General features: G+C 54.5%; 2 protein-coding genes across 13 annotated transcripts in view; both read left to right on the top strand.

The window, feature by feature from the left end:
* The window catches only part of SLC29A1 (solute carrier family 29 member 1 (Augustine blood group)), a 34,077-nt gene extending 19,035 nt beyond the window's left edge, over positions 1-15,042 (top strand). For 6 of the 11 annotated variants that reach the window (XM_051783275.1, XM_051783272.1, XM_051783270.1 and 3 more), the window contains 12 exons: positions 7,435-7,517; positions 8,010-8,091; positions 8,355-8,515; positions 8,738-8,877; positions 9,084-9,218; positions 9,390-9,487; positions 9,677-9,767; positions 9,886-9,974; positions 10,117-10,225; positions 11,539-11,624; positions 13,260-13,459; positions 14,045-15,042. In XM_051783275.1, the coding sequence (XP_051639235.1) occupies positions 7,489-7,517; positions 8,010-8,091; positions 8,355-8,515; positions 8,738-8,877; positions 9,084-9,218; positions 9,390-9,487; positions 9,677-9,767; positions 9,886-9,974; positions 10,117-10,225; positions 11,539-11,624; positions 13,260-13,459; positions 14,045-14,156 (1,332 nt within the window). In that variant the 5' untranslated portion in view covers positions 7,435-7,488 and the 3' untranslated portion in view covers positions 14,157-15,042. Of the gene's footprint in view, positions 1-869; positions 1,187-1,847; positions 1,943-5,587; positions 5,740-6,495; positions 6,654-7,434; positions 7,518-8,009; positions 8,092-8,354; positions 8,516-8,737; positions 8,878-9,083; positions 9,219-9,389; positions 9,488-9,676; positions 9,768-9,885; positions 9,975-10,116; positions 10,226-11,538; positions 11,625-13,259; positions 13,460-14,044 lie in introns of those variants that run through there. The other 5 variants (XM_051783269.1, XM_051783278.1, XM_051783273.1 and 2 more) reach the window with 5 other exon arrangements.
* A 2,272-nt stretch (positions 15,043-17,314) lies between these two features.
* On the top strand, positions 17,315-24,315 carry HSP90AB1 (heat shock protein 90 alpha family class B member 1). 2 transcript variants are annotated; one of them, XR_007903896.1, is made up of 12 exons: positions 17,315-17,451; positions 17,546-17,692; positions 17,832-18,038; positions 18,345-18,504; positions 18,710-18,843; positions 19,307-19,618; positions 20,051-20,216; positions 20,402-20,592; positions 20,874-21,021; positions 21,267-21,535; positions 21,635-21,700; positions 21,962-22,177. XR_007903896.1 is itself a non-coding variant. In XM_051783249.1 (12 exons), exons 2-12 carry the CDS (start codon positions 17,546-17,548, stop codon positions 23,723-23,725), a joined length of 2,178 nt encoding a protein of 725 aa, XP_051639209.1. In that variant the 5' UTR covers positions 17,317-17,451; the 3' UTR covers positions 23,726-24,315. The 2 variants fall into 2 exon arrangements, 1 of the variants encoding a protein (XP_051639209.1); XM_051783249.1 differs by lacking the exon at positions 21,635-21,700 and adding an exon at positions 23,616-24,315 and having other exon boundaries at positions 17,317-17,451; positions 21,962-22,295.
* Positions 24,316-25,162: the final 847 nt, after the last annotated feature.

The raw sequence follows: 25,162 nt of genomic DNA on the forward strand, positions 1-25,162 counted from the left end.
TGTTGGAGAGGCAGGCTGCAGGCAGGCAGGCAGGAGCCAGAACTGCGCCTTCTGCTGTGGCATGATTGGGATTGCTTTTATCTTCTGTGCATGGCTGTCCTGGCATTTGGTGGGCCTGTGCCACCACTGCATCAAGCCCCAGATTCCTCTGTGCAAGGAGGACCCGCTCCCAACTTGAGGCTGCCTCTGGCTGCTCCTTGTGCTCCCAGCTGATTTTTACATTAAAGCTGTCCAGTTGTTCTCCACAGGGGTCCTGTAAGGTTTTCTCCATTTGGAAGCGGAAACATAGCTTCCTGCCATTGTCCTTCCCACTGCAGCCCCCAGGTCAATCCCAGGGGAGCACCCCTTTCTGCAGCACTCCCCTCCCTGTGGCCCCTGGGCAGCACCTCCACTGGCCACTGGACCCCTGGGGGGCTTGGACCAGTCCTGTGGACATGGGCTGTGAGGCTCTGCCTGCTGCAGAGGATGCCGGGAGAGCATGAAGGTCTGGAGTGAGGCATCCCTGGGCTCTCCCCAGGTCCATGGTGGTCCCACGGGAAGCCATGGCCAGGTGTTGAGAGCTTGGTGTGAGCTTCTGTGCATGCCCGAAGTGCATCACCCTCTGCCCCTCCCCATCTCCCTGCAGCTCCTGGAGGTGCTGAAAGCTGTCTGGAAGCACTGTCCAGGTCCTGGAGGTAGTTTGTGTCTGGGTTTGGAGGTTTTGCAGCTGCACTGGCCTGAGCAAATCCCTCCCTCTGCCCTTGGGAGAAAGGGTTTTCATTTTTCTAAATTTCCAACAAACTGAGTCTGAACCTAGCCCTAGAAAAATATGCCTCCCAAGAAGCAGCTCAGGGTTGTGGCTTGGAGGGGACAGTCTTCTTCCCTGGGAAGAGTGGCCTGAGTGGGTGCCATCAAGGAAAACAGCTTCTCAGAAGAGCCCCTGTGAATCCTGTCTCTGCAAACAGTCTCCTGAGATTAACTTATCTCTCCTCCTCTGACGCCTGCTCAGAAATGATGTCCCTCCCTTAGCTCCTGCCCCCCTGCTTCCTGCCCCAGGCACTGTATCTCCTCCTGTACCTCCAAACCACTGGCCTTGGAACAGGCAGCTTGCAGGGCTTTTCCTGCCTCTCCCAAGGATGCATCATCCCTGTAGTCCTGTGGCCTGAAGTGACCAGGAGCAAGGGGTTGGGATCACCCTGCCCTTCTGGTAAGCTTCTTGCTGTTACATTACAATGTCCCCCTGCAAGCGTTTGATGGGACACTGGGCAGGAGAACCCATCTCTGCTCCAGGGAGATTGTGTGGGTGCCTGGAGGGGTTTTCTCTGGCCAAGTACGAAGTTGTACCTGGGCTTGGGCACTCGCCATGTGGTGAGGAGAGAGGTGTGTGGGTTCATTGTGGGCCTACCATTGCTAAGGACCTCTCAATGGTGTTTCGCCAGTGATTTGTCAAGGCTGGAAACCCACTCAGCAGCCCCGCTGGGGATGTGGATACCCAGGGCTTCATGGGGCTCAGTAGTGGTTGGAAGAGTCCCAGCTGTGTCACCTGGGGTAGTTTTAGGACTGGCTCTGCCCCACCACTGCCCTTTCCCTGGTGGGATGCCCTTCGGGACAGTACTGGAGTCTCAGCAGGCCCTAGGGAATTTGCTGCCCAGCCAGATCGCTTTACCTGCTGGGGGCAAGGGCCCCCAGGGAGCCTCTCAGGGCTCCTTGAACTCTCTAGATAAGGGACTTTGCAGCCGGCTGGTGTGTGCAGTTCAAAACACACCGCAGGGCTCAATGCTCCCCCCCTGCCAGCCGGCAGCCGAGATAACAGCGGGTGCTGGGAGTGGGGTCAGTATCTGCAGCTTCTGCTCTGTGAGGTGTTTGTGTGGTGGCTGCTAGCGCTGCAAGCCTGAAGGCAGAGGGGGTCTAGAGCTGTCTCTCCTTTTGCCTGTGGAGAACTGAAGAGAACCAGGTGAAGCAGGTCAGAAATGTTGTCCAGGGACCCTCACTGTGTGGGGTGAGGGTGCGGCACAGGGTGCCTTGCAGGAGGTTTGTTTTTCATTGGCCAAGCTCTGGCAATGCAGAGGAGTTTGTCTGTAAACAGCAAGGGAAGGGAGAAGGCAGAAATACCCCCTTCCTGCTCCCCTGCTAAGCCCCCTCAGGATGCAGGCGTGGGGCAGTGCTGGGGGAGCAGATGGCACCGCAAGGCTGTTTCCTGAGAGGCAGAAAGGAGTAGAATAATAGGAAGTGCTATCAGCTCACTGATGTAAACTGCTCACAAAACACTCCAAGAGTAGGAAACCTGCTGCAGGCCATTTGAGGGATGGGGGATTGGAGGAAGAGACTCCATAGCAGAAAAGCCAGTTGAAGCTTTTGCCTCTCTGTTTGCTCCACAAGAGCCTGAGCAGTTTCTTCCACCTTCTTTTGAGGGGCTTCTCAGAGCATCTGCAGAGGAAAAGTTAGAAAGCAAAGGGAAACAGCAACAAGTGGCTCGGGCCAAGCAGTGTTCCCCTGAAGGAAAGGGAGGGTGAAGCAGCTGTCCATCACGTGTGGCCTCTGGTCATTCACAACTGCTCCAGCCCCCAGGGACTGGGAGGGGGGAACGATGTGACGTTTGTTTCTAAGAAGGGCTAGAGGGGAACTTCAGAGAAAAGCTGACTGCTGGATCTGCTGTGTGTCCTGAGTGTCTGTGCAGGGCAGCGTCTGTGGGCAAGGGAAGCTCCTGCCAAAGGGCCCCCAAGATTGGAGCAACACTTCATAGGGACTCTGGGCTCATAGTGCCCATGCTGCTTCCCAAAAAGAATGCCAGCCAGCTTTCAGCCCCATTTTTAAGGGAACTTGCTGGTCAAGAGAGGAGGTCCTTACATGGCTCTGTAATTAGTATGAAAACAGGAAGGACGGTGTAGGAGTCAGCAGTCAATTTTTGCAGTAAAAGGAGATCTCTGCATCGGTCCCATGTTTTTTCAACACGCTCGTGACCTGAAAAAGGGAATGAGCAATGAGATGTCAGGGCTTTGATGAGGTGATTGGATTACTCAGGTTCATGGGGACAAGTGCCAGCTAGGAAAGAGTACTGACAACAATTACAACACCAGGCAGTAGGCAGATGAAATTCGGTATAGATAAATATCAAGTGATAGACGAGGGAGGGAGAGAAAAGGCCCCAAATCCACAAACAAGACTGTGCTCTCAGCTGGCCACTCGCAGCAAGGCCTGGAGCTATTTCAGATGGCTTGGTGTGCGCAAAAACACAAATCGAATCATCTTTGTGAATGATAAAGCAGAAAGAAAGCAGGAAAGCCTTGTGCCACTCTTCAAATTGGTGTCTCACCCCTGCACAGTCCCTGTGTGCCCTGGCACCAGCATCTCTGGAAGAGTCGAGGGGAGCTGGGGAAAGTTTAGAGAAAAGCAACAAGGAGGACTGAAGGCGTGGAGCCATGCCTGAATGACTAAGTGAGCTAGAATTTCTGTTTGGAAAATGTGCTGTTGGGTGGATACAATCCAGGTCTGTAAAGCCGCCACTCCAATGTTCATCCACCCTTTGATGTCGAGGGTGAGGGAGCCTTGGCTGAGGCCCTGCGTCCAAGGGGAGCTGCTGCCCCCTCTCAGAAGCTCCCGAGTTAAAGGGGGAAGTCGTATTTCACAGAAGCGAAACCCGCCATGGACTGCATGTCCCTTGCAGCTTGGAGGCTGGGGAACAGTTGGGGAGTAGGGATATAAGTGTGCCACTTTTACCTTTTCCTGGCATCTGCTTTTTCCTTTGATGGAGAAGACCAGCCTTTGAGCCAGATCAGCCTCTGCTTTGACCCCCGGTACCTGCCTGCCCTTATTTTGGGAGGGTTTGCCTTTATCTCAGCACCGCGGTAATGGTGCACAACTGCACACACTCATACTTCTTGTGAAATACAAGCGTGTGCCTCACAACTGGTGGCTGAAGGTGGAGGTGGGCAGGACGCTGCCCAGAAGGCTGGTTCCCTGGACCCCTGACACAAGGTAGGAGGATCCGTGGGCAGCGTGGTCAGAGTTCAGGCACGCACTTGAAATCTCATTAAATGGGCAGTCTTGGAGTGTTTCCCATCCTCCAGCAGCATAATGGGCATCAGAGCTTCATGTGATTTACATCCCTGTGCAGGGTTGTTCTGTCCCTTCAGGTAAACCTTGATGGGCCTCCAGATCACCCTTCCTGCCAGGAGGACTTCGGTGTGCCCAGTGGACAGGCAGACGTAGGGGATGGGGTGTAGGTTGGTGAGGCAACTGGCCCTGTCCCATCTTGGACGTATTTGGAGGAAGTACTGACCTTATGCCTGCAAAGTGATCCCCATACAAGTGGTGTCAGGAGGACATGAGGTGCTTGCCACTGAGTCTGCTGGCAACCTCTTGGCTAGGGACAACAAGGACACTGCTACACTTGGTGTTGTGTAAAGGGCTTTTCTTGAAAGAGCTGGTGTTTCTGGATATAAACCCATAGCATGCCTACATGGCACCATGGAATTGCTCTGGAGTGGGAAGCCAAGCATGCACTGTGCTTGCCTTCAGTGAAGGCATCAGGAGCATGGGAAAAGGCACTGCATGGAATGGGAGAGATGGGGAAGTGTCTGAAGCCAGCTGACAAATGTCTCCCTGCAGGTGTGGCTGTCCTGCAGTGCGGGTTTTTCCACAGAGGTTAGGCAATTTTGGTGACAGCTGGCCCTGCTGTCAGCTCCCAGGGCTTGGCTGGCAGTGGGACTGTGTGTGGCCCAATACCACAGGCGTCACTTAGCATCTGTCATGGCCTTTGCTTGGCATGAATTGGCAATTAAAATTGTGCCATCTCTTTTTTGTACCTACTCAGAGGTGCGAGCCTGTGATTTGTTAAAGCCACTCCTTGTGATCTTGCTCCTTCCGCTTACACATCACTTTTGTGGGGATAAGACAGACTGCTCTGTGCCCAGGATCAAAAGAGATGTCCTTATGCCAAGGCCCCACATCGCTCCTCCTTTTTCCTGTCCCTTAGGATGTGCAGCCACCAAGCTGGTGGCTCAGCTAAACACCAACAGACTCCTCTGGGAGGTGGTTAGAGCTGTGCTGCGCCGGCTGGAGAGTTGGCATCTATTCCCATGTCCCATAGGGTAGGGCTGCTCCCCCCCCCCGTGGGAGCAGGGCTGCCACCTGTTGCTGGTGTTGGTTCATGTGACCTTTTCTGTTTTAGGGTTGTTTGTAACAGCCAGCGGCTGGAAGTGTTTCCTGCTGTAATGACTGCTGACCCGTGAACCCTTTGGCAGGCACTGTCTCTTTGTGGAAAAAATTAGGAGGCACTTAGCAAAGTGAGATAGAAAACAAACATAGCAGGCAGGAGAGTGCGGCTGGGCAGTGCCTGCCAAGGAGGCTGGGCTCCTGACATGGGGATGTGGGCACTCTCCAGGCGGAAGCAGGAGGCGGTGGGAAAGCAGCATGTGGGAATGCTCTGCCCCAGCACCCTCCAGAGTCCTACTCTGGTCCCCCCCCCACCTCCTCAACGCCCCCAGCTCCTGCCATCTCTTCCATGGCACTCTTCCCTTCCTCCCTTCCCTGGACGCCTGGGCAGTGTGTGGTACCACACACTTGGGCTGTGTGCCAGCTGTGGTACCTGATACCTCTTCTCCTCTTCCACGGATGCCACTAGACCCATAGGGCTCCAGCCCGTGTGACTTGAGCCAGGACCTGACATTCTAAGAACAGGGGAGTGTGGAAGCAGGGGAACACGCTGCCTTCAAATACTCTGAACACGGGGCTTGCGCTGTCTCTGTCCTCTCTCCCCAGGTATGTCTGTGGGGTCAGTCCCTGTCCCTGTTTCCTGGGACACTGATGTGACCTGGTGGGGGCTGGAAGAGGGGCAAGGGGCTTGTACAGGCAAGGAGCAGCATGTTGAGGGCTTGCTGGGAACCAGCTGGGGGAGCTGGGGTTCTTCTGCCTCTTTTGGGTTGAGATCTGTTTGCTTGGAGACAAGCAGTGGCCCTGGTAGGGTTTCCATGTGCGATGTGGTAGCAGTTTTGCTTGCAGATTCCTCTGCTAATCCCGGGCTAGGGCTTGGGGTGTCTCTTCCCCAGAGGCACTGGCAGGCTGCCGCGAGGGGATTTTGGGATGTTTTCTCTGGAAGCCCGGATGGCTCACAAGGGCAAGGCAGGAGCTGTCATGCTCCCAAGCTGTCTGCATGAGAAGGGAGGGGAGTGGTGCTGCAGATGGCTCTGACATCAACAGGGTGGCACCTGTCGGGTTGGCAGGGCTCTCAATCCTGTGCAGGCGTACTGTCGTCCTGCTCTGGCTTTCCCAAGCAGCCAAGGGGCTTCCCAAATGCCTCTCCACATCCTGCCGGCTATGTTTTGGCTCCATCCTAGCTCAGGCTCCCCAGCCTGCAGGACCGCACCGCGGGAGGAGGCGATCTGTCTCCAGTACCACACGGGCACCTGTGCCAGGGGACGGGCTGCGCTGCCTTCAGCGCATGCAGGGGCTGGCACGAACTACAGATCCCAGCATGCTGCTGGCTGCCTGCCTCCTCCTCCGCCCCACCTGGCAGGGCGCAGGCAGGGATGCTGCGGGCGGCGGCAGAGCAGGCGGCCGGCGGGCATGTCCCGGGAGGGCCGGGGACACAGCACCGGCAGCCCCACTGCAGGTGAAGCCCTGGGAGAAGTGCTGGAGCACCCCATGCGGCGCAGCCCGGACTGGAAAAGAACAAGGCAGGCCTGCGGCTCCTCCAGGGCGGTTAATCCTGCTTTGCCCTGGGAAAGGCGGGTCTAGGGAGGGAAGGTCCCTTCTCTGGGCTCCGGAGACTGCATCTCTGGGGTTGTTTGCCGGGAGAGTGATGCCTGAGCGGTGCAGGGGCTCGGCAGGTGGTGATGGTGATGGGAAAAAGGAGTGGTGGGTGCCTGGGAGGGGACAGCAGTGCCAGGAACACCCTTGGCTTTTCAAGGTGACCCAGGAAAGGGCTGTGAGAGCCCCAGGGAAGTGGAATTGAATGGAAATGGGGGATTTGCGTGGTTCTGGACTGAGAGGCTGCTGAATTAAATGTGTCTTTTGTGCTGCCAAGCCCCAGGCATTGGAGGGAGGTGAGGAGGGCAGGGCAGGGGGGGCAGACACAGCCCACTGTGCACATGTTTCACTCACAGCTCCAGGATTGGGGACACAGAGCTGCAGGCTCACAAATCCTTTAAGAGCCTGCTGTGAGCAGCCGGCATGAGCAGCCTGGGCACCTCAGGAAAGCAGTTTCCTTTTGGAGGGAAGGCTTGATGTGCCCAGCCAGCAGACTAAGGCTATGTATCACAGCCCCTTGGCTGAAGGACTCTGAGCCACAGGTTTCCAAAACTCCTGTGCTGTGCTCTCATCATTTGCTAGGTTGGTGTTTGGCTCCCAGTACTGTGGAGCACTTAGCTGGCAAGATGGATTGGGGTCAAAACCAGTACTGCCCCTACCTGGCTCGTGTCCCTCACTCTCCCATAAAATCTTCTGTTTGCTTTCCAGACGGAGAGCAGCAACAAGACTTGCTGGGACCTGTGCTGACTCTTGCCACACAAGATGACAGCAAGGGACGGGCCCCAAGATAGGTAATGCCGGGTTCTGATGTAAGGTGTGGGGGCACATCCAGGATACTAGGAGGCGAGGGAGGACAAGGAGACCCAGCATCTGGGGGGACAACCACTCCTGCATGCTCACTGGGCTACCAAGCTGTCCCTACCCTCTCAGCTTTTCCATAGCAAATAGCTTGTAAACAGTCCCTTGTGCGGGGACACGCCTGGGGAGCCTGATTCCCTCCCACATCTGGTGACGTCTGCTGTGTATCTGGGTGCCACATGCTAAGGAGCAGCCAGCCTCCCTCTGCCTTTGTACCATGTTGGGAAGGGCCTCCCACAGCCCCTCTGCAGTGCTACATCTCCTCCAGCAGCCCAGGCTAGCAGGAGCTGTGGGGCAGGGGAATAAATATCATCCTCCCTCCTCCTCCTGATGACTCCCGCTGTGGGGCTAGGGGCAGTCAGAAGTGATGCCTGTCCACTACCCTGCCCAGCATTTCCCTCCAAACTGCTCTGTCCCCTCCACAGGTACAAGGCTGTCTGGCTGATCTTCTTCATCCTCGGCCTGGGAACACTGCTGCCATGGAATTTCTTTATGACCGCCAGGGAGGTGAGGGCTTCCCTCTGTTGTCCATGATACTAATTGTCCCCTGTCATGTTGAAGGACCATGCTATAGGTGTGTCAACAAGGCACAGTGTAGAGCTTCTGTGTTGGCATGCAGGGGATACAAGCATGTGTGACCTGGGTGGGACAGGTGGCACTGAGGCGGCAGAAGGGATGAGCGTGGGTCCGGAGGAAGGATAAGGGTGGTCTGCGTGTGCTAGGGGGAGGCCTCGCACAACCTCAGCCTCACCAGGCTCCTTCCCTTGCAGTACTTCATCGGCCGCCTTAAGGACCAGGAGGAGATGAGCCATGTCAGGAACCAGACCTCCCAACCCTCCTACCTGGAGTCCATGTTTGACAACTTCATGACTCTCTGCGCCATGGTGCCCCTCCTCATCTTCACCTGCCTCAACTCCTTCATCCACCAGCGGTGAGCCTTGCCCTGCCCTTGCCCCTGCCAGCCCCCATAGGGCTTCCCAGCCCTGGCCTGTCCTCCTGCCCTAGCACTGAGCCAAGCCGCAGCCTGTTCAGTCAGGTCAAAGGCAAAACACCCATCTCCTGTCGTAAGGTTTGGCTGCAATTCCTACAGGAGAGCTTGGCCTCACAGGCTTTTGCAGGGGTGGGTTTTCCTGACTGATACCCTCTTTTGCAGGATTCCCCAGCAGATTCGCATCTCGGGCAGCCTGGTGGCCATTGGGCTGGTGTTTTTAGTCACAGCAATCATGGTGAAGGTCCCCATGGACCCTCTTCCCTTCTTTGTCTTTACCATGATCTGCATCGTCTTCATCAACTGTGAGTGGAGCAGGGGGGAAGGAAGGGGGCACAGCCCCATGGCTAGGGTTGATCCCTCTGGGAGGAAAGTATGAACCTCAGTGTGGGAGAGCCAAGGAGAAGGGGGGCTTGCCTTGCCTCACAGGGCAGGGGCCTTGGCTCCCCACAGAGATGTGGCCCATCCTTGCCATTGGTTTCTCATTTCTGCTTATCGTTTCCCTTCACAGCCTTTGGCGCTATTCTCCAGGGCAGCCTCTTTGGACTGGCAGGGCTCCTGCCTGCCAGCTACACAGCCCCCATCATGAGTGGGCAGGGCTTGGCGGGCACCTTTGCTGCTTTGGCGATGATCTTCAGTATTGCCAGTGAGTAATCCCTGCCCTGCAGGTGACAGGGCCTTCCCAGAGGACTGCTCTCACAGGATTTGCTGAGGTCATGCTGCAGGATTTCGTGGGAGATGACAGCAGGGCCTTGCTCCTCTCAGCCCTCATCATCTTTTTCCTTTTTTTCTCATCCCTCTCTTCCCGTGCCTTCAGTTGGTGCCCAGCAACCCGAGAGCTTCATCGGTTACTTCACCACGGCCTGTGTGGCGATCGTGCTGGCAATCTTCTCCTACGTCATTCTGCCTCGCATGGTGAGACTGTTGTCCTGGTGGGGAAGGATGTGGGGACATGGGACCTTTGCACATCCCAGCACAAGAACTGTGGCCCGCTAGTACCCCAACCGTGGCTCCTACCAGCCTCTACCTCCTGTAGAGGCTGGCAGCCCCTGGCAGCCTTGTTTCCGCATGCATGAATGAGTCCTCCATGCTGTCTCTCTCCAGGATTTCTTCCGATACTACTCCATGAAGGACAAGACAGAGTACCGTGTGTACAATGCAGAGCTGGAGACCAAGAGAGACCTGATTAAGAAAGGTGAGGGGCTGAGAGGAGGAAGAGAAAGGAAAAAGAGGAAGAGCTGAAAGAAAGAATGAGACAGAAGGACTGAATTAGATCTCAGTCTGCTAAGCGCTATTTGTGTCTCTCCCTGCAGATGAGAATGGGATGGAGCAGAATAACTCAAAGGTCATCCCTATCCACAACCCTGATGAGAAGCCCTCTGTCATTGCTATTTTTAAGAAGGTCTGTGTGTTGCCAGCAAGCCTTGCCCTGCCCTTCTTTTCAGAATGGGCAAAGGTGTAGGAGAGCATGGGGATAGGAGACCAGCCCAGCACTGGTCCCTTGCCCTGTGTTTGGTACCAGCATCTTTCTTTTATCTGCCCAGCTCTGGGTCATGGCTCTGTCTGTCTGCTTCGTCTTCACTGTCACCATCGGCATCTTTCCTGCCATCACAGCTAAGGTGTCCACTGTCCTCGGAAAGGGAAACACATGGGGTAAGTGTGCCAGAGATGGGGTGAGATAGGAGAAAGCTGGAAACAAGCTAAATGGGAGAAAAGAAAGTGGGGCTTGAAGTAGCAGGTATGTGTGCTGGGGTGACCCTGGCTGGATGCCAGGTGCCCACCGAAGCCACTCCAACACTCCCCTTCACAGCTGGACAGGTAGAGAAAATATGACGAAAGGCTCCTGTGTCAAGATAAGGACAGTGAGAGATCACTCACCGATTACTGTCACAGGAAAAACAGATTCACCTTGGGGAAAATTAATTTAATTTATTACCAATCAAATCAGAGCGGGATAATGAAAAATAAAACCTAAATCTTAAAATGCCTTCTACCCATCCCTCCCTTCTTCCCAGGCTTAACTATATGCACAATTTCTTTGCTTTTTGCCCCTACAACAGTGCAGGGAAACAGGGAATGAGGATTGTGGTCAGTTCACCACACATTTTCTCTGCTGCTGCTTCCTACTCAGGGGAAGGACACCTCCCACTCTTTCCCTGCTCCACTGTGGGGACCCTCCCATGGGAGACAGTCCTTCATGAACTCCAATGTGAGTCTTTCCCATGGGCCACAGTTCTTCATGAACTGTTCCAGCTTGAGTCCTTTCCATGGGGTGCAGTCCTTCAGGAACAGACCGCTCCAGTGTGGGTCCCCTGTAGGGCCACAAGTCCTGCCAGCAAATCTGCTTCAGCATGGGGTCTTCCACAGGCTGTAGGTGGATATCTGCTCCACTATGGACCTCCATGGACTGCAGGGGGACAGCCTGCCTCACCGTGGTCTTCACCAAGGGCTGCATGGAAGTTTCTGCTCCGATGTCTGGCTTCTCCCCCTCCTTTTCCATGGGCCTTGGTGTCTGCAGAGCTGTTTCGCTCACATATTCTCACTTCTCTCTCAAGCTGCAATTGCACATGTTGAGGTTTTTTTCCCCTTCTTAAGTATGTTACCCCACAGGCACTACCACTGTTACTGATGGGCTTGGCCTTGGCCAGCAGTGGATCCATTTTGGAGCCAGCTGGCATTGGCTCTGTGAGACATGGGGGAAGTTTCTGGCAGCTTCTCACAGAAGTTGCCCTTGTAGCTCCACTGCTACCAAAACCTTGCCACACAAACCCAATACAGTATGCCTGAAGGGAAGAGGAAACCACTGTGCATGATGGTTTGGGTGCAGACACCAGCCTAGCTGCGAGACGATTGCAGACTTTAGTGGGAAACTGGGAGAACCTAGACGTGAAAGACAGTCTCTGTGCAATTGGCATGCGGGGCTGGGGCATGCTGGACTCATTACTGCCCTTCTCCCCTTTCTGCAGGTCTCTACTTCATTCCTGTCTCCTGCTTCCTTCTCTTTAATGTCTTTGACTGGACGGGACGGAGTCTCACTGCCCTCTTCACGTGGGTAAGTGTGGGGCAGGGAGCAAATGCCCAGGCAGTCTTCATCCCCAAGTCCCTCAGCCAGGGCCCTCACTGGGGCTGCCACCTGTGCCTTGGAGCAGGAAGGAGGTGCAGAGCTGACTCCCGCCTTAAGTCCTAAGCAGAGATTTATGGGTCAGAGCTGACAACCACAGTGTTGTTCTGTCCTCCCACCTCTCTTTCAGCATGGCTTGGATGAAGCTGCCTTCTCTATTTCAGCCTCTTTGTAAACAAACCTTCACTCCAGCTATGCAAACAGCGAGACAGGACGGCGACGGGGAAGAGGGTGAAAGACAGGGCAGCCCAAAATAAAACCTCTGGCCTCAGCATAGGACACAGCTGCTTCAAAGACCCTTGTCCTCGGAGCAGGGCAGAGCCATGCCATATGGGTCACAGGGCTGTCCCCTGCCACATCCCCTTGCTTTCATCTCCCCAGGCTGGGTGAGGAAGGGGGCTGTCCTGTCTGGGTCTTTTCCTGCCCCTTCACCCACTCTCCAAGCACCGTTTCCCCCGTATTGTTCAGGCTGTTTGTTTAGAGAAGGTCTTCAGGACCATGTGCCATAGGGTCTGCCCAGGCCTGACTTCCCTGCAGCCTGGAGCTGCTTCTCCCCTGGCCATCATTGCTGGCTGCCCTTGGCCTTGGCCATGAGCCGCCTTGCCTGGTGTCCAGGCCGCAGTCTCTGTGGTGGGATGATCCAGCAGGAGATGTTTCCAAAACAAGTGTGTGGAAAGTCTGACTGCATGTGGTTCGGGCCTCATTTCCCTGGTTGGGGCCCCGCTCGCTCCTTTTCTCCTCCTCAAACAGGAGAGGCAGCTGTTGTCACCATTTTGCCCCATAGGCATGGCAGCTGGCCTAACCTCAGCTTCCTCCTGTGCTCATGAAGTGTCCTGTGGCCACGCCAGCCCAGCAGCTTCCAAAGCAGCTGGAGGGTCTCTCCTGACCTCAGACCAGTGAGCCCTGCGACCAGTGAGCCTGTCTCGTGCCAGGGGCTGCCTTGGTCCCAGCTGCAGGGACAACACAGCGGGATGGTGTCTCCTTATTTGTCCCAGTCTCAGTTGTCCAGGAACTCTGGTAGGATCCAAGGAGACTAACTTGGTCCATGAGTTTCCCACCACATTCCAAAACAGCCCCAGCATAATCCCTTTCCCAGATTGCTGGATCTTGCCCCGCTTGGCTGGGGGATGGCGTAGGAGGCTGAAGAGCTGGTTGAAGCCCAGTTTGCAGGCACTAAGGTGCCAGAAGGGACTTACCTCAGCCAGCCTTGTCCTGCATGGTGGTTCACTGCATGAGCGTGCACAAGGCTCTCCTGCCTGTGTGCCCATTGCCAGCAAGGGCTTAGCAGTCACCCACAGACCCAGCTCAGTATTTTAGCCCTAGTGCTGCTGCTCTCCAAGTTGTCTGGGACAGGGCTTTCAGACCAGGCAGGACCTCCTTACCACAGCAGGTGGTGATGCTCAGACTTCTTGTAGCGGAGAAAGTCTCTCAGCAACTTTTCCATCTCAGTGGCTCCTTTGCAGCCTTGGCACAGTAGGGACAGCCTCTGTATAGCTCCTGCCAGCATGCCATGGTATGGGGAATGCCCACTCCTCAGCTGCTCAGCTACCTGTGTTTTTCTCCCAGCCCGGGAAGGACAGCTGCCTCCTGCCAGCGATGGTGGTCCTCCGTGTCATCTTTGTCCCTCTTTTCATGCTGTGCAACGTGCAACCCCGTTACTACCTGCCTGTGGTGTTCTCTCATGACGCCTGGTACATCATCTTCATGATCTTCTTCTCCATCTCCAATGGCTACCTGGCCAGCCTCTGCATGTGCTTCGGGCCCAAGTGAGTAGGTGCTGGGATGAGGGAAGGGTTGGTTACACCCCTAGATGACAGTCCGGCATGACTCCTGGAGTCTAGCTCTGCCCAGCTCTGGCATCTGGAGAAGGGGCCACAGGCACAGAAGGGAATTGGCACTACCCCCAGTGTCCCATCTCCCAGGCTTGTGCCTCTGTATTCTAGGGATGAGGAAGCTATTTGGGCTCTCCATTTTCCCCACTTGCCATGCAGGGGAAGGGACTGGATGCAGCAGGGATCTGGAGGGGAGCAAAGTGTGGCACAGCACCCACAGCAGGGTGAGCAGCCTTGCCCAGCACAGGTGGCATGAGGAGCCCAGCTGGGGCTCAGCCAGGCAGGATGCAGTGCACAGTGGCAGGAGTTGGAGAGGTTATCCCTGGTGCTGGGAGCTTCAGGGTTGCCTGCCTGATGCACTTTTTCTGTATGAGTCTGCAGTGTAGAGACAGACTCTTGGAGCCAAGGTGGATTTGCTTTTGGTGTTCCTCTACTGCAGAGGAGCCTCCCATCTCCACTGAACAGCAGGGCATGGGGCACGCATCCTGAGGATGGATCTGACACCTGTTTCTCCCCTAGGAAAGTGCTTGTGCACGAAGCAGAGACAGCTGGAGCTGTCATGGCCTTTTTCCTGTCGCTGGGCTTGGCCCTAGGAGCCGCAGTCTCCTTTCTGTTTCGAATTCTCATCTAGCAGAGGCACACAGAGGGTGCAGGGACACCAAGAGATGGCTCCGCATCCTCCTCCGAGGCCCTAGACACCTCAGCACTGTGGGAAAATAACACCTCATGCCTGTCCCTGCCAAATCACACTGCCACAGCAGACGTTACACCAGGGATGGTTCCACTCCTGCAGGGTTGGCCTGGCTCCTGCCACGCTCGGCTGTGTGACGCCTTCAGGCCTACGTGCCTTCTCCTTCCCCATGCTGTGTGTGTCGTAAGACCCCCAGGATCTCACAGAGGTCCAGCTGCCTCCCACACTGCATAACTTCCCCAGCTCAAGGCCAGAAGCCATTTTCAGCCTCTTCCTCTCTGACAGAATGGAAGGCTGGTATCCAGTGTTATTCCTTCTCTTGCCCCTGTCCCCAGTGCAGCTAGAGACTTGCTCTCCTCTCTTCCAGGGGGCCTGCAAATATCCCACACCCCTTCTCCTGCTGGTAAGACTTGCGAATAGGGAGGAGACCCCCAGCCAGCCTCACTACCCCTGCTCTCTGCTAGACGCACATCCCTCTGTGAAGTGGTATCCCAGGGGCATAGACATCTGTGTCCTGCCCACATAAAGACCCAATACTGTGGCCAGGCTGAGGGAGGAGGAGGTCTCCACACCCCACCTTCTCCCACTCTCCTTGCCTCTATTCCCTTTTGTGGTTTGTTTGGGGTTTTTTTGTGATTCTGCCATTGTTTTTCAGCCTCCTGGTTGTATGACAGGAGGTCCCACTGTGGGCTGCAAGAAGAGGCAGCAATTCCCTTCCCACCAAGGCTGCAGGGGGGGGCCTCACCTCTCCCTTGGCTTTCCTGTCCCTTGTCTGTGTAAATGTGTCTGTACAGTTGCCGTTTTCTATAAAAAGACCAAAACGTTCCTTTGGGTGTGTGTGTGTGTCTCCATTGCCACAGGGGAGACGGGCTGTGGAGGTGCAAGGGCTGAAGGGAGCAGGCACCAGCATTTCCTGGGCATCCTAGGGTGCTGTGTAGCCAGAATCAGATGTGGAAGTGTTGTGTGCATCCCTTGCACAGTCAGGACCAGCTGCAAGGACACAGACAGTGTGGAGAATCATTGAACCATGGAATCATAGAACAGTTTGGGTTGGAAGGGACCTTAAAAAGAGCATGAAGTTCCAACCCCCTGCCTTGGGCAGGGACACCTTTCACAAGGCCAGGTTGCTCAGAGCTCCATCCAGCCTGACCTTCAACACCTCAAGGAATGAGGCATGCACAGCTTCCCTGAGCAACCTGTTCCAGCGCCTCGCCACACTCAGTAAAGAATTTTTTTCTCAATATTTAATATAAACCTACTCTCTTTTAGTTTTAATCCATTCCCCCTTGTCCTGTCACTTCATGTCCTTATAAAAAGTCCTTCTCCATCTTTCTTGTAGGTTTCCTTCAACTATTGGAATGCCACAATTAGGTCACCCTGAAGCCACCTCTTCTCCAGGCTGAACAATTCCAGTTCTCTCAGCCTTTCCTTGTAGGAGAGGTGCTCCATCCCTCTAATCATATTGGTGGCCCTCCTCTGGACTCACTCCAACAGGTCCATGTCCTTACTGTGCAGGGACCCCAGAGATGAATGCAGCACTCCAAGTAGGGTCTCATGAGAGAATAGAGGGGCAGCATCACCTTCCTCAACCTGCTGGCCACACTGCTTTTGATGCAGCCCAGGACACAATTGGGTTTCTGGGCTGCAAGTGCGCATTGCTAGCTTATGTCCAGCCTCTTATCCCCAGGGATGCTGCCCTCAGGGTACACCGAGGGACCACCAGCACCTCTGATATGGAGGAGATTCACCTGCACATTTTGGGGTGCTATGACCTGCAGCACACCCACCTGGGAGCTTTCCTTGTGCCTGGGAACAGCCAGAGTGCCACCTCCTGATCCTGGTGGGGAACTACAAGAGCCTGCCAGCGGGACTCCCCCCTCCCTCTGGCCCACATCATTCACAGCCATCACCTCCTCAGCATCCCCAGGCATCAGAAACTGGGGCTTGGGCACCCTGATCCCACTTCCAGCTTCCTTTGCTAATCAGGCCTGTGTGCCCATAGCCTCAACATAGAATCACAGGACTGGAAGGTAACAGGTTGGGTCAGGTTGGAAGGGAACACAGTGGGTCACCTGGTCCAACCTCCCTGCTCAAGCAGGGTCATCCTAGAGCACATGGCACAGGATTGCGCTGAGATGGTTCTTGAATATTTCCAGTGAGGGAGACCCCACAACCCTCTGGGTAATCTGTGCCCTTGCTCAGTCACCTGCACAGTAAAGAAGTTCCTCCTCATGTTCGGTGCAACTTTCTGTGCATCAGTTTCTGCCCATTGCCCCTTGTCCTATTGCTCTGTACCACCGAGCAGAGCCTGGATCCCTCCTCTTGGCACCCTCCTTTCAGATATTTATACACACATTGATGAGGTCCCCTGTCACTCATTTCTTCTCGAACTGAGCAGGCCCATCTCACTCGGCCTTTCCTCACAAGAGATGTTCCAGTCCCCTCATCATCTTTGTTGCCCTCCACTGGGCCTGCTCCAGCAACTCCACGTCTCTCTTTTACCAAGAAGCCCAGAACTGAATACAGCACTCCAGATACAGGGATGATAAGACTTATCTTACTGCTTCCCTTAGACCCTGGAAATACAGCCTATCCAAACTGGTTTGGAATGGGAACACGGACCTGCCAGGCGCTCCATCCCTGACACTTCCCGTCCCGTCCCTCTTGTCCCCTCCCTTCTCATCCTCTGGGCTCCAGTGCATCCCGCTTTAGGACAGCTGAGCTACACGGCCCGCGGCCTCACGGGGGGCTGCAGGAAGCAGCTGGGGCGCTGCAGCCCCCCGGTTCCCTGCCCCAGGCCCGGATCCGGGAAGGCGCCGCCGCCAACACCTCCGTGACCTCTGCGGAACGCTCTGGAACCGCCTCGCACCACTTAGCACCGAACACTGCGTTCCTCCGCGGCGGGGCGCGGAAAATAGTCCCTCGCCGGGGCGCTCGGAGGGCCGAGGACCGCGGCACCGGGACCCTCCGAGCGCCGCGGAGAGAGACAGCGGGGTGCTGCGAACAGGAGGCAGCATGACGGCAGTATGAAGCTGAGCACTGCGCTCCCGCCCCCACCATGGCCGCCGCTAAACGGCAACGCCAATGCCTCCGATACACCATTTATCTGCGGCGCGCTGACCAAGGCCCCTTTAAGGCGGAAAGATATGGCGTGCGGTGAGGCATTCTTCTCCGTGGCTATAAAAGACGGCCGGTGGAGGGGCAGGTCTTTCACCCATCCCTCAGGCCTCAGACGGTAAGGGTAGAGCGGCGGGCGGGGTGGGCCCGGGGCCCCCGCCGCCCTACCCCCAGTGCTGATGGCCTGAACACGGGCTGTGTTTGCCTTGTAGATGCCCGAAAAAGTGCAGCACGATGAGGAGGATGCGGAGACCTTCGCCTTCCAGGCGGAGATCGCCCAGCTCATGTCGCTTATCATCAACACCTTCTATTCCAACAAGGAGATCTTCCTGCGGGAACTCATCTCTAACGCCTCTGACGTGAGCCCAGGCGGGGGGTGGGCTCCTTCCTCTGCGGGGAGGCCCGGGTTGCGGACTGGTGTCCTGCTGGGGGCGCCCAGAGAGAGGCCGTGGCCTGGGTGTCCTGGGGGGCCGTGGTGATGATCTCCCTCTCCCCTAGGCCCTGGATAAGATTCGCTATGAGAGCCTGACCGACCCCTCAAAGCTGGACAGCGGGAAGGATCTTAAGATTGACATCATCCCCAATCCCCGGGACCGAACGCTCACCCTGGTGGACACTGGCATTGGGATGACAAAAGCGGATCTGATCAACAACTTGGGCACTATTGCCAAATCCGGGACCAAAGCCTTCATGGAAGCCCTGCAGGTGGGTTGCGTTTGACTGCATGGGTTTCCTGGGGCCTGGGACACAGGCTTGCACTGGTGTACAAATACTAATTAATAAATAAATAATAAAAAGTCTTTGCTGCCTTGTTTGCTGTGGGAGCTGTTTGCCTGCCCCAGTATGCTTCCCCACCTTTCCAGCAGCAGGGAGGAGCTAAGGGTAGGGCTGGCTACCTGTTGGCGCTTGCCTGTTTTTCTCTGTGTGCTGACCCAGTTCTTTGCTGCTGTGAATCAGTTGTGGACATTTTCCATCTCTTCGCTGGTCTTATCAATTGCTCTACTTTCACAGGCTGGTGCAGACATCTCCATGATTGGGCAGTTCGGTGTGGGCTTCTATTCTGCCTATCTGGTGGCAGAGAAGGTGGTAGTCATTACCAAGCACAATGATGATGAGCAGTATGCTTGGGAGTCGTCAGCTGGGGGCTCCTTCACTGTCCGAACTGACCACGGTACGTATTGTACAAAAAAACAAATACATTTTTCTGCTAGAAGCGCCCCTTTTCCCGGTGCTCCATAGAGTTGTGCTCCATTGTCAGTCACACTAGTTAATCCTGGGTATCCTGTAGTGTTTAGGCCTGAGGAGCTGGTCGCAGTTGCTCTCTGCCCTTTAATGCTATGCCCTGAAATCCTGATGTTTCTCTCTTCTCCCTTCAGGTGAACCCATTGGACGTGGCACCAAAGTGATCCTGTACTTGAAGGAGGACCAGACCGAGTACTTGGAGGAGCGTCGTGTCAAAGAAGTGGTGAAGAAGCACTCCCAGTTCATTGGCTACCCCATCACACTCTATGTACGTAAGGAAAGGACAGTGGGGACCCACTGGAAAGCTGGAGGCGGGGGTGGGTGATGTTAAGAGCAGGAACACAGAGAAGGCCCAGAGCATGATCTCTTCCATTCCTTTCCATAGTTCTTGGCTGCTGGGTACTGAGCAGTGGTGCTCCCAGTTTCTTTTGAGGCTGGGGGTTATTGGACATGAAGGGTATCCAGCTACGATTTTGGCCTTTGAGCTGTACAGCTGGAGGTCATCTAAACCAGCCACAGAGGAAGGAGGGTTTCCTGCTGCTTGTCTCATTCTCTCAGGCACAGCTTTTGGTTGTATGAGGAGGGATTCTGAGGGCTGGTTCCAATAGAAGCTTTGGCTACATGTTGCCGTTGTTAAGCTTTGGAGGACACCCATTTTTCTCATCTGGAGAAAAATGAATTCTGGTAAGAGTTGCTTGGGCCTAACCTATTTCTTGTACCTTTCTCCACAGCTGGAGAAGGAGCGCGAGAAAGAGATCAGTGATGATGAGGCAGAGGAGGAGAAAGACAAGAAGGAAGAGGAGGAGTCAGTGTCCAAAGATGAGGAGAAACCCAAAATTGAGGATGTGGGCTCTGATGATGAGGAGAGAGACAAAGGCAAGAAGAAGAAGACCAAGAAAATCAAGGAGAAGTATATTGACCAGGAGGAGCTGAACAAGACCAAACCAATTTGGACCCGCAACCCTGATGACATCACCCAGGAGGAGTATGGCGAGTTCTACAAAAGCCTCACCAATGACTGGGAGGACCACTTGGCTGTCAAGGTGGGGGCTTGACTACCCTGCCTTCTGGGGAAAGACAGAGAGTCCCTTTCTAGCCCATATCGAGAGCCTCATGTGCCGCATGTGGTTGTGCCTCATTGGGACTGAGGGATCCCAGGCCACTTGGTGGTGTGGCAGCCTGCACTGTGACTCCCATGAAGGTGGAGGGGTTGGCAGTGCCCATTTGTAAGCAGGACAGGAGGGTGTTGGGCCTCAGAAGCATGACTCCTCTGTCCAAGCCTGCTGGATGCCAGAGAATCTTGGCACCTAGGGGACAGTGAGGCTGAGGAGGGGGAAATCCAGGTTGCTTGGATGCTGGAGACCCTGCTGTGCACCTGTGCCAGCCCCAGTGCTGAGGAGCCTCCCTACAGTGGGTATTGGGGAAAGGGATAGAAGTGAAGCACCCCAGCAACTATTTCTTTCCTGGTTCCACAGCACTTCTCCGTGGAAGGGCAGCTGGAGTTCAGGGCCCTGCTTTTCATCCCGCGCCGTGCCCCTTTTGACCTCTTCGAGAACAAGAAGAAAAAGAATAATATTAAGCTGTATGTGAGACGTGTCTTCATCATGGACAGCTGTGACGACCTCATCCCTGAGTACCTGAGTAAGAGCCCCCTGCCTCAGCCTCCTGGTGTGGAGCTGGGACCCCCACAGCCTGTGATACTGCTCCCAGTACAAAGGGGGCTGGATGAGGTGTGGGTGCACAGCAGTCGGTGTTTTAGCACTCTTCCTCCTGTGTTGAAGCTCAGAATCCTTAATTTGATGCACGTTTTAATTTCCCTTACTCAGACTTCATCCGGGGTGTTGTGGACTCGGAGGACCTGCCTCTGAACATCTCCCGTGAGATGCTCCAACAGAGCAAAATCCTCAAGGTGATCCGCAAAAACATTGTGAAGAAATGCTTGGAGCTCTTCTCCGAGCTGGCAGAGGACAAAGAGAACTACAAGAAGTTTTATGAGGCCTTTTCCAAGAATCTGAAGGTGAGCTGGACACACTGCACCTGGAGGAGGGAGGGGCCCATGACCCATCTGGCTGAGAAGCAGTCTTGTCCCTGTACCCTGTCTCCTCTGCATGGATGTTAGGATGAAGGGAAAGGGGGTCTTATGAGTGCTCCAGAGAGCCTTTGTGGGCAGCCATCCCTTCTGGCTGCCCCAAACACTCAAATGATCAAGAGGTGGGCAGAGATGGCTATGCCTCGGGGGTGGTGCCAACTGCATCCAAGTCTCATTCTGGAGGCTTCATGCATCTTTTCTGCCACCAGCTGGGCATCCATGAGGACTCAACAAACCGAAAGCGCCTTTCGGAGCTGCTGCGTTACCACACGTCCCAGTCAGGTGATGAGGTGACTTCGCTTTCAGAGTACGTGTCCCGTATGAAGGAAAACCAGAAGAGTATCTACTACATCACAGGTGAGCCAGAGCTCCTCTGAGCCCTAGTGAGGTGAAGGGAGGCTACCTGCCTACTAGCCTAACTTCAAACTTTTCCTGCTGCCTTCAGCAGCCTATCCCTAAGAGCTGGGGAAAGGCCAGCAGGCCTAGAGCCCTGGATGCTGCCCGTTTTACGTTAGGGGTTCCAAGTGACTGGTGCTCTTTGTTCTGCTGTAACCAACTCTTATGTCTTGGTGATGTTTCATTTCTACCCTCCACAAACACAGGGGAGAGTAAGGAGCAGGTTGCCAACTCAGCCTTTGTGGAGCGTGTGCGGAAGCGTGGCTTTGAGGTGGTGTACATGACAGAGCCCATTGACGAGTACTGTGTGCAGCAGCTCAAGGAGTTTGATGGCAAAACCCTGGTATCAGTAACCAAAGAGGGGCTGGAGCTGCCTGAGGATGAGGAGGAGAAAAAGAAGATGGAGGAGAGCAAGGCCAAGTTCGAGAACCTCTGCAAACTGATGAAGGAGATCCTGGACAAGAAGGTGGAGAAGGTGAGATGGGCAGGGAGCTCAGCCCTGGGCTGGAGGGAGGGGGTCCTCCGTGCTGCAGGCAAGGGCCCCAGCTCAATGCATGCCTCTCATCTCCTGCAGAGGAGCCGCTAAAGGAGTCTGGAGGTCCCAGCATGCACCGTCTTGCTCTAAGCAGCCAGGCTGCAGGTGAGGGGCACTGACCCAAATACGTGCATTGATAGGAGAGGGTAAGTGTGGGAAACATGCAGTGGGTGCTCAAAATCCTGGCCGAGCTGTCCAAACTAGTCTGTGCAGCAGTCCTGGAACTGCTTGGAAGATCTCTGCTTGCTTTGGGGTGTCCCCAGGTGAACTTGGGACAAGGACTTTAAGCTATCATGTGTGCCGTGGCTGGGCCTAGTCCAGGCCATACGGAGACCTTGCTTGGCTAACCCTCAACTATGTTGACAGGTCACGGTCTCAAACCGGTTGGTCTCCTCTCCCTGCTGCATCGTCACCAGCACCTACGGCTGGACAGCCAACATGGAGCGCATCATGAAGGCTCAGGCGCTGCGGGACAACTCTACTATGGGATATATGATGGCCAAGAAGCACCTGGAGATCAACCCTGACCATCCGATTGTGGAAACCCTCCGCCAGAAGGCTGATGCTGACAAGAACGACAAAGCTGTCAAAGATCTGGTGGTGCTACTCTTCGAGACTGCTCTGCTGTCCTCTGGTTTCTCCCTGGAAGATCCCCAGACCCACTCCAACCGCATCTACAGGATGATCAAACTGGGCCTTGGTAAATATCCATGCAGCTTCTCAGGTCTGGAGCAGGCCCTGAAGGCAGGCTAACTGATCGGGCTAGTTGTAACTGTCTTGGGGCCGGGGGAGGCCCATAAGTGAGCCATGCTGGTGTGATGTGCAGAACTGGCTGTGTACCTAAGGTGGCCAGGGGTAAGTGGAAGCATTAAACAAGGTAATTCAGGACAACTCAGGGCACTGAGTGGACTGTCCTGTCTTCCACAAGGCCAGGACCCACCACCAGGCTGTTCAGATCACAAGCTGAGCCTTTTTATTTCTTTAGAACGAATGTCAAAAGTCTGTCATGGATGACGTAACCCATCTGGTAAAACAGTTTGTGCTTGTACCCAGCCTTTTTCTCCAAGTTTGCTATTTAGCTAAAAATGTAAATCAGAAGTGCTGTGCCTTGGCACAGCTAAGGTGTTAACTCTTTGCTGCCTGTTCTCAGCAGGAGTAGGGTCTTGTATTACTCAAACTGCAGCTAGGAAGTCTGTATGGTAGTACAACTTTCTGTTCAGAGTAAACTGAAATACCTGCAGTGTTGGAAACTAAGTAGCTTTAGAGTCTTGCAACTGCTTTACTTGTGACTACTGGATTTACTGTGTTTGTCTTGAGAGAAATGCTCATGTCTTAAACCACATTCACTTCAGGGTTTTGTGGCGCTGGGTGACAAGTCTTTTGTCGTTAACCTCTACTGGCTAAGGAGTACCCTCCAATGGCATATATATCCATATATTAGTGCAGATGTTACTGGGAACATGATATAGGATTAGTGCTGTAGTTGACAATAACTCCTAATAATACTGACTTGTGTTCTATTAGTTTTCAGTCTGGAGGAGACTGAGGGAAGATCTCATTGCAGGCTGCAGCTTCCTCACAAGGGGAAGAAGAGGGGCAGGCACTGATCTCTTCTCTGGTGACCCATGATAGGACCTGAGGGAGTGTCATGAAGCTGTGTCATAGCAGATTTAGGTTAGATGGGAGGAAAAGGTTTTTCACCCTGAGTATGGTTTGGCACTGGAACAGGTTCCCCAGGGAAGCGGACACAGCAGCAAGCCTGACAGAGTTCAGGAAGCATTTGGACAATACTCTTAGGCACATAGTGTGACTCCTGGAGATGGTCCTGTGCAGGGCCAGGATGATCCTTGTGGGTCCCTTCCAACTCAGGACATTCTGTGATTTCTGTGAACTACTGGATGGTAATAGCCCTGTTCTTCAGGCTGTGGGCAGGAGACAGGTTTGCTCTGGGAGAGGCTGTTCTTCTGGGATCAGGTAGCACTTGGAGGCCTCATCTCTTCCTTTCTTTCCGTTCTCCCAGGCATTGATGAAGATGAGGTGACTGTAGAGGAGCCCAGTGCAGCTGTCCCTGAGGAAATCCCCCCTCTGGAGGGAGATGAAGATGCATCCCGCATGGAAGAGGTAGACTAAAGAAGGAGAAAGGCTCTTCCCTCATCTGCCAGACCTCTGCCCTATATCATGTCTGCTTAGAAGGGGGTCTGCTCCCACCAGCTGCTACTGACTCCATGGTGGTGTCTGTTTTTTTGGCTATGTTTGGTTGGGGTTGTTTTTGGCAGGGTGCAGGAGGGTATGATTTCCTGTTTGTTTGTAGTGCGTGATTCAGGTAGCCCGAGCCTGTCCTCTGTCTTTCTGCTTGTGTAGGAACAGCTGCTGATGGGGAGTGGAGGTAAGGAAGCATCAGGCTTCCTTTTTTAGCCCCTCATGGGGTATCCCATGTTACCAGTAGGCATCAAACACTGCCCTTGTTCCATTGGGTTGGGAGAGCGTTTCCTCTGAGCTGCTGCCTCCCTGAACCCCTGGGGTAGAATATTGTACTTCGGTTGGTTTTTGTTTGATTATTTTTCTGTTATTTGTTCTACTGCAATTAAAGAACTGATGATTTACATGGTGGGGTCCTTTGTGTTTCATGCCTACTCTGTGGAGGAAAAGGTCTCAGCTTGTGCCTGAGGGTATCAGGCTGCTGGTCTCTCCTGTGCCCTGACTGCTTTTCAGAACCCTGCTTTAGGTGATTGCTACCCCTTCCATGCCCAGGGAAAATAAAGTGGGTGGGAGGAACACATGACCTGCTGTGCAGGTGGGATCATCTCCAATGGGCAGTAGTTCTCTGCCTAGAGTGCTGCATGTCCCCACAGCCTGGGAGCAAACCTTTCCAGTCTGCACGGGTCAGCTGGATGAGCTGTGCCAAGGCCTGAGCCTGGGCTGCTCTTGGCTGCTCTGATCTGAGCACCCCTGGGGCAGGAGCTGTGGCATCTGCCTGTTCCACTGCAATGTGGAGCAGGGGGTGGAGTGACAACTCAGAACTGTACTCAAGCTGCCTCCCATTAACTCTTAGGCCAAAAGATTCTAGATGCCTTTCTTCCCACCTCCAGCCTGCCCTTTTTGGTCTTCTGCAGCCCTTGGGTGTTTGACAGTATCAGGCCATCCCTTGGCTTCTGTCGTGTTCCAGATGACAAAGGAGCCTGGGGCATCACCTCTGATTGAGCTGTCCCTTGCACTGAGCTCACGATGTGTGAGCAGGGTTTGTCACCCTTGGCCACAATGGCCCTTGGGGTTTGTCAGGGAAAAATGACACCAACATCAAGTTCTCTTGCTGCCTGCATGCCAGCTGCCACAGGCACAAAATGGAGTGGATTTTAGCCAGTATCCATCTTCACCAGGGAGGCAGAGCCTACTAGAATCCCTTGCTGCACACCAAGACACTGTATAACACTGTGCTGCCAGTGTGGCAGCTGTGTGGGTGCAGCCTTCTAGGACAGTGCTGGAGCTGAGCTAGCAAATTGTTTAAAAGTAAGATTTCTCTCTGGAAAGGAAGGTTCTGACAAATAATGAATCATTCAAGTGATTTCT

This window comes from Manacus candei, unplaced genomic scaffold (genome assembly GCF_025592945.1).
Source record: "Manacus candei isolate 608988 ecotype Guabito, Panama unplaced genomic scaffold, ASM2559294v1 h1tg000017l, whole genome shotgun sequence".
Taxonomy (NCBI): Eukaryota; Metazoa; Chordata; class Aves; order Passeriformes; family Pipridae; genus Manacus; species Manacus candei.

Excerpts from the sequence above, each read along its gene's own strand:
- HSP90AB1 (XM_051783249.1), top strand. The coding sequence starts at position 17,546 with ATGCCCGAAAAAGTGCAGCACGATGAGGAGGATGCGGAGACCTTCGCC. Across the intron at positions 20,217-20,401 it reads CCTCATCCCTGAGTACCTGA|ACTTCATCCGGGGTGTTGTG; the intron begins GTAAGAGCCCCC and ends TCCCTTACTCAG. Across the intron at positions 21,536-21,961 it reads TGGACAAGAAGGTGGAGAAG|GTCACGGTCTCAAACCGGTT; the intron begins GTGAGATGGGCA and ends CTATGTTGACAG.